At 32.0% G+C, this 15,266-nt stretch overlaps 1 protein-coding gene across 1 annotated transcript in view; it reads left to right on the forward strand.

Moving 5' to 3' along the window:
* The window catches only part of LOC109822165 (putative MO25-like protein At5g47540), a 23,821-nt gene extending 9,057 nt beyond the window's left edge, over positions 1-14,764 (forward strand). Inside the window, exons 7-11 of the mRNA XM_020388325.1 lie at positions 10,686-10,754; positions 11,019-11,117; positions 14,027-14,071; positions 14,160-14,262; positions 14,433-14,764. Of these exons, the coding sequence (XP_020243914.1) occupies positions 10,686-10,754; positions 11,019-11,117; positions 14,027-14,071; positions 14,160-14,262; positions 14,433-14,491 (375 nt within the window). The 3' untranslated portion in view covers positions 14,492-14,764. The remainder of the gene's footprint in view (positions 1-10,685; positions 10,755-11,018; positions 11,118-14,026; positions 14,072-14,159; positions 14,263-14,432) is intronic.

A 15,266-nucleotide genomic window follows, 5' to 3' on the forward strand; every position in this document is an offset into this window, starting at 1 on the left:
AAATATTTTATTGCTAACAAATGTTAATATAAAAATAATATATTTATAATATAATAATATTTATTTATATAATAAATACTAATATATTATTAAAGTACTATTAATAAACTCTAACATATTAATATATTATATAATATTAAAATATTTATAATAATATATTAATTTATTAATAACATACTGGTAATAACATAATATTAACATTATTAATAAAATTATATTATATAAATAATAGTATAATAAAATATTATATTATATTAATAATAGTATAATATTATATTAATAATAAAATAACATTATTATAAAAATATTAATATAATATACAGCAATAACAAATTGATATACCAAAATAATTAAATAATTAAATATTTGAAAATAATATGTAATAAATATAATATAATATAACTCATTAAAATACAATATAATATTATAATACATTATACAATATTATATTGTATTACATTTAATACTTATAATACTATAATAATGTAAACTAAATATTATAACATTTTATTCACAATTTATTTTATTATAATTAATATATAATATATTAATAATATGTTTAATACTACTGTTATAATGGGTCAAACTAGTGTTGACCAAAAATACTTAACATGGTATTTTGAAAACATTTTAAGGTAAAAACACAATACCATGATTTTTTTTACAAAAACACAACAAGGAAACACCATGGTATCCAAACGAAGCCTTAAAGAAACAGCTTACGCCTCGTTTGGTACGCGAGAATGGACATAAGTGAGAATGGAATGGAAGAAGGAATGGAATGGATTGTATGTGGGAATGGAATGGTCATTCCCATTCTCATGTTTGGGTACTTTTGTAGAATGAGGCTAGAATGAAAATATCGTTCTCATTCCCATGTTTGGTATCACTTGTCCACAAGTGAGAATGGAATCGTATTTTCTAATAATGTCCTTATAACAACATATATTTTTAATAAGATAAAAATAAACATTAATGATAATAACTAAACAATTTTATTTATGCATAGATAAAAATAAACATTAATGATAATAACTAAACAATTTTATTTATGCATATGTTATACTAATTTCTGTGCATGTTATACTATTGCGCATGTTATCTCTCAAGTGTATGTTCTATTTATATTTTTTAAACAATACTCACTATTTCTTAGTCTTAAAAAATTAAAGAAAAATAAATAAAAGATTATCGCATCTTTCATAGGTCCAAAAAAAATATAAAGAATGATATCCACAGTTGATGCATATTGCATATGAAAAGGATGTCAGAATTACTAATGTGGAAATCAGTTGATTAATAGGGGTATAATTAAAAAATAAATAACTGATTTGATTCTCTCTTGAATGGGAATGACCATTCCCTATCTTCTCACTTGGAATGCCCATTCCCACAAAAAGTGAGAATGGTCATTCCCTAGGAATGGTCATTCCCTGGGAATGGTCATTCTCTGGGAATGGTCATTCCAACATCTAAAAAGTTGATTTGTTTGGTATGAAGGAATGAGAAGTGAGAATGCCATTCCATTCCACCCCATTCCCGCCTACCAAACGAGGCCTTAGGGTTTTATTGTTGGTCTTAAGTCTACAGTAATGTATTACTGGATTCCAATTAAATTTTTATAGGTCTGAGCATGTTTGTGAAACATGACATGCATGTTGGTGTGTGGTTCTAGCTTCTGGGCCCTGTAGCCGATATTTTTATTTATCAACTTATCAATTTGAAATCAATATGACCCGTGTTGAACCATAACCGAAACCCACTTACTCAGGTCTAATCAAGATCGCCATCCTTATTATTCCGTCTTTATTAATTGTTATGCATAATTAGGTGCTCACATATATAATGTTGAACTTGAAACTTGCAATATCTGTTTGGTGTTGGGAGTGATGTTCTGAAAGGTTACACCATCATGACAATAGTGCTTGCATCTAGATAGGTATACAATGTAGATTGTACTCTTAGATAAGTTGATGGGTAGTTTGATCAACATAGCCTTTTACTGAGGAAAGTGCCCAATTATTTTGACGTATTTAAGACTCAGATAACTAATAACTTATCTAATAAGTAGCTTCACTTCATTGCCACTTCATATTAATTTTTGACCTTTTCTGTTGGCGGAGAGGTTGAGCAACACATTTAATTAACATTAAGTTTATGTACTAGAGTAGAAGAATGAAAAGAACAAGTGTCATGCAATCAGGAGCAAAGTGCTTGCAAATACAACATCAACAAAGCCTTTGGCCACAACTTATCTAATGAGTAGCTTCAGTTTATTGCCATTCATCTTAATTTCTTTTGACCTTTTCTATTGGGGGAGAGGTTAACCAAAACATTTAAATAACATTAAGTTTATGTACTAGAATAGTAGAATAACAGGAATAAGCATCATGCAATCAGGAGCAAAGTGCTTGCAAATACAACATCAACAAAGCCTTTATCCACAACCTTTCAGGTAGGCTACGTGAGAACTGCAAGCTTATGTTGACCCACAATAGAAAAAGACTGATAAAGGAGGGTATGTCTACTAGAAAGAAAGTCACGTGCCTACCTTGTGTTTACCTGTTTGTCTACTGCATTTTTGTTCATTTCTTTAAACTAGCATTTTGGCCCGTGCCAAGCACGTGCTAGTATTTGTACTTTCCTCTCTTATTTGTTTTGGATCTTAATTTCAATGCCTACCTTCCCCTCTCATTATACTTTGTTCCGTCTCAAATGCTAATTTATACATCATATTATGCTATTACTTTCTTATTAAAATTTATTAGTACTATATTTATATATGTGTGGACACACACATCTTGAAACAATATAGTATGTATCCTAAAGAACCAATTAAAATTTAAAATACAACTTGAAGGATAATTGCTATAAGTGCATAAAAAATCTCAGTTTCACTCTTCGTTGCCTCACTTTTAAAAATAAGTAAATTAAAATAAATTTGCCACAATCATGTGAAATATGAATCCTGCTTGAAAATAGGAATTAAAAAAACTCCTAATATATAAACCCAGAGAGAATGCATAAATACATTTAAGAGGAACTTATCATAATAGAATCCATAAATGAAACACATGCCTACTTTTTGGACCCAATGGCAACTAAAAATAGGAAAAACTTCTAAAAGATCCCAACCCGATTTCATGCATATGAAAGCAAATGTTGTTCACACTTCACAATCGCCGTTCCTCTAATGGATCAACAAATTCATCAAATTCTCCAATTGCCTACATAATCATCAAATTCATTAGAAGTATGTGGAAAAAAATAATAACTACTATTGCCTACATAATAAGAAAGAAGCTATTATTGACGGTGTCAAAGAAAAACATTTAACGAACTTCCATAAAAATATGTGTATTATCAAACTATGGCTATCATATGAAGCTATTCTTACACAATAGGAATGCAAAATCTTTTCACGCTATTGCCACAAACATGAAGCAACCTTCAGAATTGACAATTTTTTTTTATTTTTTATCATGTATAATAATGATGAATATGTTTTGAAAAGGAAATGATCATATGCTCATGTACTCAAATTTTCTCGTAGTCTTAATCAAAGATGATGTCTATTTTATAAGATACATAAGACGAGTGACATATATAGATTATCATTTCTTGTGAATTTCCTCAACCACTCTCTTTGTTGTAATAAGCTCTTAACTTTAGTCGCCACAAATGAAAGACATAAATTGCAACTCTAAAGAACATGTAGTCAAAGCAAAGTCTTACCCGTCCTCTAGGAGAGTTGTTAAAAAACAAGAAACTCTTTTCTTTGGTTTCATCCTCAATACTGAACTATAATACCGAAAGCTTGATAGCAAGATCTTAAATTCTTAACATAAAAGAGACCGCCTCTACTTTTCTTAATTCATTTGTTGACATAAAGAGACCGCCTCTACTTCTCTTAATTCCCTCCACTTCTCTTAATTCACTTGTTGAGGAACATGTTGTACTTTGGGTACATTACTATACTTTGAATGAAGACATCAAAGTAACTGAACGTTATTTCTAATTGTGAAGTCAAGGTAATTGATCACAGTCTAATCTGTCAAGATAGACATACAACTCCTCTAATATTGTTTTTTTAGGAAATTAGAAAATACCTTTAAAGCTTCGACACTCTTAAGTCTTCTTGATGTCAAACTACTCGCATTAGGTCCTTCAAATTATGGAAATTGCTTTTAGATCGCTCAAATCTTTGATTTAGCCATAATCTGAGGGACTAATTTCAAAATAACTATACAATTGAGGGATCTAATAGCGACTCTGTTGATTTGAGAGACTAATTTCTTGAAACCATAATCAAGTATCTAAAACCTATGAAGTAGTTGAAATGAAACATATTCGATAACAAAATTGCTCTCATTTGATATAATTTTGACTGTAGACTCCTCCGCGATCATGCGATTGTCACTGGACCTGAAGGAAAAAAATTCTACGTAAAGGAGAAATGTAAATAATCCAAATCTCTTTCAATGTATTAATTTTTTAAAGAAAATAACTAGAATCGCTGTCTAATATTCTAATCCACTCCACATCGTCTACCTCTCACAGTTGGAGAAAGAATAAGTAGGAGATTATAACTATGCAATCTAAAGTAAATATCACACCTTTTTGCAATAGCATTATGGTGACTGTAATAAAATAATAAGAGAACATAAGACAAAGATATACACAATGATGAACTGATGAAAAGTTTCATAGTTTCTTTCCACAAATTTCATTCCACTAAAAGATTCTAAATCCATTCCTTAATGATAACCTAAACACTAGGTTAGATAACTAATCGATCTAGGGAACTATACATATGTTAAGTATCGTAGTTTCCTTTTAAATCCAATGAAGACAACCTATGTGTAAGCTTGTCTATTTATGTCAGCAAGTTCAAATTTTTGTTCAAACTTGGTCCATTTAGATGAACAAATGAGCCAGAGCTAATCTTGTGTCAAATCCCGAGCTCTCAGTGCACATTACTAACCCAAAATGAAGCACAATTAAAAAGTTTAGTATTTATTTAGAGAAACATTCATCAAGAGGTATTCATCTATAATGGGTGAAATTCTACTACATTGTTTCATAATTTAGTTTGAAATTACACACAGTGACCATGAAGATATAATCATAAGTTTCCAAGTCTAACATGTATGAAATGTGCTTTGAGTTACCTAAATCTCAACCAGGATGCAATCACCTATGATCAAAAGGACGTTCAACAAGCGATAGCTCTTCAATACCTTGCTTTCGTGCGTGTTGAGATAGTTTTCAAGCTTTGCTTGAACAATTTTGAGTGGCAGACACACTAAATTCCATCATTCTGTTATTAGATATTTCTATTTGTAGTTTAACTACTGAAAGATTGAAAATTTGAGATTTTAGCAACAATACGAATGATGGGTAGGAAAACATCATATCAAACAATTAAATAAAGTAGCTCTAAAGAAGACAACTTTTGACCTAAAATGAATATTTAATCAATGATAACAAATCAAATAGTTAAAGTCTAGTATACGTGAATTAATTACATCAAAAATAAAAGACAAACTTAACTTCTCCCAATTAAATAAAGTAGCTCTAAAGGAGACAACTTTTGACCTAAAATGAATTTTTAATCAATGATAACAAACCAAATATTTAAAGTCTGGTATATTTGAGTTAATTACATCAAAAGAAAAGACAAACTTAACTTCTCCCTTCAATTCATCGCCAAAAATCAATCATTATAACAAAAGGAAAATGCATACCGATTCTTCTCATCGACTTAACAATAAAGTAACATAACGTATTTCACCAGCAAAACATTCAAATAATCCAATGAAGCAAACAAAAGAATAAATAATGGAAAAAAGAGAGCTCGAAGCTGATTTAAACTTTATCAGATCTAGATTGTAAATCTCAGAACAAAACAGGATCCAAAGTCATATCCGTCCCCAAAATCTACATTGCTTGGATCTGCAAACTAAGAGGCATGTAAATAGATTTGTAAACTAATAAACAAACATTGAATTCAATGAATACTCATATAAATCATCCAGTCTAACTAATTCCAAAAGTTGTACAAATAAGATGCTTTACTTATCTTATAAAAATCAAAATTTTTTGATTGAACCTCCCATTTGAAAAAAAACCTCGAGATTGAATGACAAATGTTTTTAAACTTTGTTTTAGGCTACTTATTTCTAAATTCAATTTCCCATGAATAGTTGAAATGTTATATTATTTAAAAATTTGAATTAGAAGTACGACCCATTTCTACACCTTTCTCCATCTTTTCTCTAAAATTCTAAATTTTCCTCAAAATTTAGAAACAAACCATCGTAGATGACAAAATAACAAAATATAATAACCCTACAACTTTACTGCGACATAATGATGTAGAGAATGGAAATGGATATGAGCACAAAAATAATTCGGGCATTGACAATCAAAATTAAATTTTAGGACCACATCATCAAGCGATCAGAGAGATTGACTTAAAACTACTAATGAGAATTAGGGGACCCTATAGCAATTTCAATGATTTGAGTGACTAATTTCCTAAATAATTTAAGAATTGAAGGACCGAATACCACTATCACTGATTAGTTCGATTTGAAGATCACTAAAATGAAACATTAATGATAAAAATAAAGAAATTTTAGATTCTATAAAGAAATTGTCTATTCATACTCTACCATTTTCTCAAAATATTAGTATGCACACAACATCAAGTTTTCTCTTGTTATAATTTATAAACAAATGTGACGTAGCTAAAGACAAAACTAATATAAACAAATAGTTGATTACCGTCCAATTGTGAGTCTTGATCAATTGTCTCCAAAGAGTGTAAATCCAGTACACTAAGTTTGCATGTGTCCGATTAATCTAAGTAGCAACCAAGATACAAGAAAATTAAGGGTCACGTGATCAAGAATTTTCTAATTATAGAACAAAAAGAATCACCAAATTTTTACAATAGAAGGTAATATATACAGTATAAAGTATTTGTTTATTTTAACACAAAGCTTTGGGGATTGTGCTAAAAAAAGTGCGACTGCACATGGCTTATAAACAAAGTTATGCTACTCGTGAGATTTTAATATTATCCTCCTATCATAAAGAATGAATTACAGACTGAGAGAAATATACAATGTAAATTTAAGTTATTAACGTTGAATGGCCAATAATTAAGAGTGATTAATTAAAATATTAATGTATCTTTATGAATAATTGAAGCTTGTCCAAAGAACCTAAAAATTATAAAAAATTGCAAAGAATTGAAGCCACTCTCCAATTCTTAATTTATAAGGAGCACTACGATCCTACTTGAAAATAGCTTTCTATGGACAAATTTTTTTCTTAAGATAATGGAAAATTAACTCACTCCTAGGAACGTGTATTCCGTAAAATACTCCCTTTTTGTTCCAATAAAATTATGAAAAGAGATCCAAAGCCAAGTAAATTATCCACTTATTTGTTAAATTCTCTAATTACAACCTCATAGAATAAATAAAAATGATAGAATGAATAAAACTTAAATTTTGAATGGACTTGCCCTTTCTTTATTAGCCTTGCTGAACTTCCATGAAATCTCAAGATTTTTATCCGATGAATCTATATGCTACAAAAAAATCATCTAAATATAATCAAAGTTTAAAATTTTCATCAGAAGATTATAAATTTCTAAAGTTGTCGACATGGTTGAGAGCAGTGGAGAATGATCTTAGATCGTCGGGACTTAAAACAAATCAAGAGATATTTAAAGAGCATCCAATAGGTAGAAGAGAGATGTGTGAAGATATGAGTGGTTGTGTTAAAAGATGGAAGTTGAGGGCACTTGAAAAGATGGGCGGAGGATCTTGTGAATGAGCCATTGGAGCAAGCGTTATGATGATCAAGAATGAGAGAAGATATGTGCTTACTGTAATAAACCATCTACCAAAAATTCCTAAAAGATTAAAAAGGTCAGAGCTTTACTCTTGCTAGACTTTAGAAATCAAGAAACGAAAAGAAAAGCATAAGATCGGGCAAACTTGAGCTAAATAGAGAAGATCTCTTGAATCTGTAGGTAAAGGTGATGTAAGATTGGATAAGTGAGTGGTGGCTGATCGAAGATTGCTAATCCGAGCGGATGGGGACTGGGACAAGATTGGATGTAGGGCTTCTTTATTTTTCTCTTTTGAATCAAAGGAGAGAGAGATAGGAGAGGAAATGACTTTTTATTTTCTTCATTTCTTTTAAATTCCTTTAAAACCATAACCCTAACTACAAACTCAATTGAACCCTATTTAACCATTAACCTTAGTCAAATCTATCATTTCGTAGTTGAGGGGCAGAAAGGCAAACACCAAAAGGTCCAGAGCAACTTTTTTAATTGATAAAGTTGTCAAGGATCTATGTTACTAAACTTAGAATGAAATAAGAGTCACAACCCTTTTCTGGCAGCACTTAATGCCCCCTATTGTCTATAAACCTGCGAAGACCCATAAAAATTAAATTTATAACTTGTTAATTCTTTGTTACTTAGTAGTGAAATTTACTTTATCAATACCATGCAAGATAGAAAATCACATCATTATGTTAGTCAAACTTGGTATCTGTTATTTATTGTTTAGGTTTGGAGGTTTAATGACATTTAAGTGGTTGGTGATGAAATACACTGAGGATTATTTTATTCTCCGTCAAACTTAGGGTTTTTTTGAGTAATATATTCATTAAAAGAGGAACCATTTTAAGGGCCCTGGTTTGGAACTGTGTAAGGTCATGTGAAATCTGGATGCATGATTAGGACTATGCAGGGCTCCTAAGTGATTGTAGATCTTTCGAGTTTTGGAAGGTCTAAATGATATTGGATACAGAAGTAAATAGAGGCATAGCTGCCATTTTTCTGACTTAACCACAGTCCTCAAACAACAGTTTATAGCAAAACTAGATGCTCCTTTTTGTTTACCCCCTTGTTAGATTATATCTTAAAAGCTTCAGATATGAGGGCAATCCCTTTGGTGGTTGCTTTGTTGTTTTTATCGGCAATTTAGGCATTTCACCTAATAATACTGTGTATTCACTAATATTAGAGTTTCTAAGAGAAGTTTCTGAAGGTTATATGAAACTTCAAACCAGCTAACAATGATCGTGGCGATGACATTGCTACTCTAGCGCATCCTCCGCATTCTGTCACAATACCTTTTCTCGTAATGCCATTTGAATAGCATTTAGGCTCTTTGAATAGCATTTAGGCTCTAGATGACGAGAAATTCTTGTCTACTCATGGAGCAAGCAAGATGCCTACACCCCTCCAATAGGAAAGGGGCATGTGGTACTAGAGGGGAGAATGTGACATCACATTCTCCCCTCTAGTGATACATGCCCCTCTCCTATAGGAGAGGTGTAGGCACTTAGGTGCTCCATGAGCACCTATGAATTTTTCCTAGATGACAGGCATTTATCAGTTTGCACACCAATATCATAAATGTTGACGGGTACAGAGCATTGATAGCCATAAATGAATCAAGCTATTTTGAAACTTCTTGTTCATATCAGTAGGATAATCTAGTCCTCCATGCAACAAGCTTTATGCTTCTTTCGTAGTTTTCCCTGTTGGTTACAGAGGTATACACACCATATTCTTCTTTAGTCTACATTCTTAACTATCTGCATAATGAGAGGAACAAACAGGGATTGAGTAAATCAGAATTTGCATTCCCCACAATGAACTGCAGTTATTGGTCATTCTAGAGCGAGTCATATATGTCTCTGAGCTTTCTCCGTGTATGTGTTGTGTTATACATCTATTGCTTCAACAACGCACTGTGCTGCTCCTTTAAGTTCTTCAGTAGAATGCTTGACCAGCAATTACATAAAGCACTTCTTCCTTTGTTTAGCAGCTAGCCTTGTAGGGGACCAGGACCGCCTTTCTATTAGCAATTGACCATTTATTTCCATTTTCTGAGAAGTCATTACCCTTGTTTTTAATAGTTACTGAACCATGATTGCATATAACATTTCAGTTATGCATTTTATGAGTATTCAGGCAGCCATCTCGGATTTTTAATTTAATCCTTGGAACATTTCTCAACCATAAGTATATGTATTAATATGTGAAAAGTAACTTGCCTACTTGTATGCAAAACAAATATGCTATGGTTTTGTTGAAATTTAATCTAAGTTCTTAAAACTATGCAAGTCATGTATATTTTTCTTTACCATGGGTAGGTGCCTGACCCACATCTTGTGAACTGTGAATATAGTTGTATTAGTGTTTTTCCTGGTGTAAACAAAACTTATTTTTAAAATTCATAGAAAAGGATGCAGGGTCTATGGACATCTAGTTATGCACCTTACACATTAAAATATGTATTTCAAATTTATTACATATGACATATACTTATCAATTATATGATATAACCAGCTATTTCTTGCTATATAATTGAGCTAAAACATGCATTTTCGAATAAAAAAATAGCAATGAAAGTAAGTGTGACCTGCAATGCAGATAAGCATGACCATCATATGAAGCATTTACATTTAGTTGAAAATTTGTAATGGTGCATGATATCAGTAACTATGGCTTCATCATGATATCAACATTGTTTGAAATGGTCTGCTTTTTAATTTCTCTTTGTTTTCTCTGTGCTCTTGTATCAAATTGATTTGATAGATTATCAGAATGCTATTCTCATTTCAATTATTTGTTGGTGTTGCAGTTCTTTCCAGAATTTAATTCAAAGCTGCTGTCATCTCCCAATTACATCACAAGAAGGCAAGCAATCAAGGTTGTATTTTCTTTTGTACTCACCATGTTAATTTTTATGTTCAGAGGGATTAAATTATTGCTCAATCATAGCTCTTAAATAACTGATTTAGTTTTCTGCGTCTGTTCTCACAAGCATCTGAAGTGCATCACACAAAATGAGGATACTGGGTTTTTGAAAACCTCTTAAATTGTACCCTCATTAAATATTTTTTTTGCACTATCAAACGTAACCTTGTTTTCCTTAAAACTCTGATTAATCTAATTACTTTACTATTTATTTCAGCTTTTGGGGGATATACTACTAGAGCGATCAAATTCAGCAGTGATGATGCGCTATGTTAGCGCAAAGGATAACTTGATGATCCTAATGAACCTTCTCAGGGTGTGAGATCTTCTCCACTTGCATGATATGGTGTATCTTTTGAGTTACCTGCACCATTACTTTTCATGATTCCTATGTCTCAAAATAATGATCTATCTTTAGCAAAATAGTTGTTTCTTCTATTTTATTCAATGTTTAGGAGAACAGCATTATATACACTGAGTTCCACATCTCTAAACTCACTAATTTATGTGTAATTGGAGAAAAATGAAACATATGTTCGAAGGGTGGCTTAAAAAAATCACATCTCAGGGCAACTACACTATTCTCTTCCATGTAGCAAGCACCATTTGGGCGTCAAAACGCATCTAAGGACTTAATGGTTTTGACTTGGGACTTTTGGCATTAACATGCATGTTGCTTGCTAGTGTACTACGTCAAGTTTCTAATAATAGTGCTCCTTTTCTGGATCAGCATGGGTCCATTGCTCGCTTTGTGAAACACACTGGAAAGAAGCAACCATATTCATTTCGGGACATTGTGTTATTGGGTGTTGTACTTCATACCCTACAGGTCATGAATAAGAAACTTAAGCTCACAATAACGTTCTTGAGAGACGGACAATAAACATTAAGCTCAGTATAACATGCTTCTATTTTAGCACTATAGTTTGGGAAAAGCTATTATTTTCAGCATATCATACTTCATCCAATAGATGTTAAGTTCAGTATCGCATCCTTCTATTTTAGCGCAGTAGTTTGAGAAAAGCTATTATTTTCTGGCTCTCATACTTCATCCAATAGACTTTAAGCTCAGTATAACATGCTTTTACTTTAGAGCAGTAGTTTGAGAAAGTTATTATCTTCAGCGTATCATAATACTTCATCAATAGTTCCCTTGGCTACTAACCAACTTCGGCCTGCCATGACTTGTCTAGAGTTATCTTCTCTTCATAGCATTTGTGATAAATTTTCACTAACTAAATAATAATAATGCGGTTTATGAAATCTTTTTTTTTTTTGAGAGAAAGGATGGATTACCAAAGTAGTAATCCAGCCAGCTAAATTAAAAAGGTTGGTACAAAAAAAGGCATTCATCCCCAACCAAGAATGAGTACCCTAAATCATCACAGTTTTACAAAGTAAGAAACTTCACCAAGTCTTTCTCTCCTACTGATATCTAGCAACAAAATATCAGAAACTATAACCCAATACCAACTGATATACAAGTTTTTCAATTTTAAACCACAAAATATATCACAAAAAACTTCCAGCTTAACTATCATTCCAGCAAGTCTATCACCCCCACCACAGGAACCGAAGCCCTCTCAGCATTTGCAGCAGCCTTCTTTCTCCTCCTCTCTTGTAATCTAGTTGCACGGTCAGAAATCTGTGACCCTATCCAAAATTTTGCAAAAGTCAAAATTTTATTCAAAAGTTCTAATGATCTTCTCCTCTTATTTGTAAAAATTCTATCATTTCTTTCCTGCCAAATACACCAAATAAGAGAACAAATAATCACTTCTCTTTCTATATTCCCATTAACTTGTTCCTCATCCTTCCAACTCTTCCAGATTTCTTTTAAGGAGTATACAGTAAAATCCTTTCTAATATTCATTTTGTGTTGAATAGATCTCCAAATTGAGTATACAAACTCACATTTAACAAAAATATGAAAATGATTTTCCTCTTCCTTAGAACAAAAACTGCACATCATATCTGTATGAATAACTTTCTTCTCCAAATTTTTTTTTGTGTTTAAACCATTTCTTAAAGCCAACCAAACCAAAAATTTCACTTTTAAAGGAACAGGGAGTTTCCAAAGATTGATATACGCATACCTTACTCCTCTATCAGTAAGAAAATGATAATATGATTTAACAGTGAACTTGCCTTTTGCTTCCCAGTTCCACATTCTTTTATCCTCCCTGTGAACAAAGTTAACAGACATAATACTCTTCAACATATCAAAATATTAAAAAACCAAATTTCCAGTCAGCTGTCTTTGAAACTTGATATCCCAAACCCATTCATTATTAAATTTTTTCCTCAAACTGCTAATAGAAGCATAAGGAAACTCTGCAATATGAAAAAGCGCAGGAAACAAAGAAGCCAGAGTATTTGTACTTGACCATTTATCAAACCAAAAAAGAGTTTGATTTCCATTCCCCACTTTAACACAAGTACTACACAAGAAACTTTCAACATTATTAAATTTTTTTTTCCAGAAATGAGATAAAAGTCTCTTGCCAGAATAAAAATATTCTGTCCAGTTTCTGTTCTCAAAATATTTGTAAAAACTTATCTGTTTCCAAAACTCCATTTTATTATCAAACCACTTCCAAATCCATTTCCCCAACAAAGCTTTATTCATAACTCTTAAATTTATAATTCCCAATCCACCCAGCTTTTTGGGTTTGCACACTTCCTCCCATTTAACCAAATTAGAAGAATTCTTATGTTCCAAAGACCCAGTCCACAAAAACCGTCTCCTCATCCTATCAACTTTATCAACAAGCCACCCAGGAAGAGAAAAAAAAGACATCCAGAAAATAGGCATGGAAGAAAGAACAACATTAACTAGAACCAATCTCCCTCCTCTTGATAAAGACTTTCCTTTCCATAAAGCTAATCTTCTCTCAAACTTCTCAATTAAAGGAGAAGTTTGAAATCTTATTTTTTGTCTTTTGCTCCTTTACCATTTTAATATTCCAGTAAAATGCGGGAGGATTTTTCTTTCAAGTCTTAGAATATCACTGAGCGTCTCTGATATATACATTTGATTTATACTCTGTTCTAATACATGTGGTTGTTTTTTTTTTTAATGTCTCAATCCATTCTTTGATTATCAATAATGCATAGCATTTACTGTGTTTCTGCTCTGTGATGGATGCATTTTACATGTGATACATGCCTTACATATTTGGGATGGCCAGTTGGGTGTATTAACTGATATTTTCCCAATTTCAGGAGTCCAGTAAGAACATCCAAATCGAGGCATTTCATGTATTCAAGGTACTATGCTTTGTGTGTCTGCAACTAGCGTGAAACATCAAAATTTCAAAAATTTGGAGTTATATGATGTCTTCTTGTTTCTCTATAGTTATTTGCTGCAAATCAAAACAAACCCCCTGAGATCGTAACGATATTAGTTGCAAACAAGAACAAGCTCCTTCGCCTGTTTAATGATTTCAGGTTGGACAAAGGTAGGTGATTTACTGATAGAATATTTTTTTATGACACCGGTGCATTCATTTTCTTGGCTCTTTATTCAATTTTTGCTGTACATGCAATTTCTAATACATAACACCGTCTCCATGTACTTAATGCCTGCCAATATTCTTGCTTACCTATTTGTATTCACAATAATCTGCAGAGGACGAACAGTTTGAAGCAGACAAATCTCAAGTTGTCAATGAGATAGCCACGCTGTAAGCTGGCAGAACCCTTGAAAGATCTCGGCAAAACGTGTAAATTATTTTCTGTCGAAGATTAAATTTCTCATGTGCCCTTGGGCATGATACTTGTACAATGTCGCACTTTCATAAAGCAGATAATGTTATTGAAGCTTCCAATCTAATGGAACTTTCCTCATTTTGTAATTTTTTCTTCCATCATTGCAAGCGTTGACATGAAAATGATCCTATTGGCAAGGAGCATTTTGCGTGCGGCTCATAATTGGCTAGGGAATATGATCCTTCTGAGATATGCAGCGTGTATTCTTGATTTTTAAAAGCTTCTTTGTGGATGTGCTCTCTTGCAGTATAATATTTTATCCTGTCAATCTGGATCTATAACGGTTTATGCCTATTCCATGCACATTTTGGGGGCCTAGTGAGTAGTGAGTCATTAATTTTTTATGCATATGTTGCCGAAAAACAAAAACTATGTATCCCCTAATAGAAGGTTAGTTCTACATCGGCCCCAAGAAGTTGATATCTATAATTTATTAACTAGAAATTCAAACACGGGTAAAATTGCATAGAGGTATTTAACTCCTTTCATCTCATTCAAAATTTCATCACTCCCTTGTCTTTCTTTATTTTGTTTGCTATTGTCTCTTCAAATGTTATTACAGATCTTGTTCATTCAAGCTAAGGAGTGTTTCCGGAATGTTTTCTCTTATTTCATGCCCTGTCATTTACCTTGTATAGTAGTAAAAGATTTGTAATTTGGAAAATGATAGGGGCACAATACCAACCACAACTCT

This window comes from Asparagus officinalis, chromosome 8, assembly GCF_001876935.1.
Source record: "Asparagus officinalis chromosome 8, Aspof.V1, whole genome shotgun sequence".
Classification (NCBI taxonomy): domain Eukaryota; kingdom Viridiplantae; phylum Streptophyta; class Magnoliopsida; order Asparagales; family Asparagaceae; genus Asparagus; species Asparagus officinalis.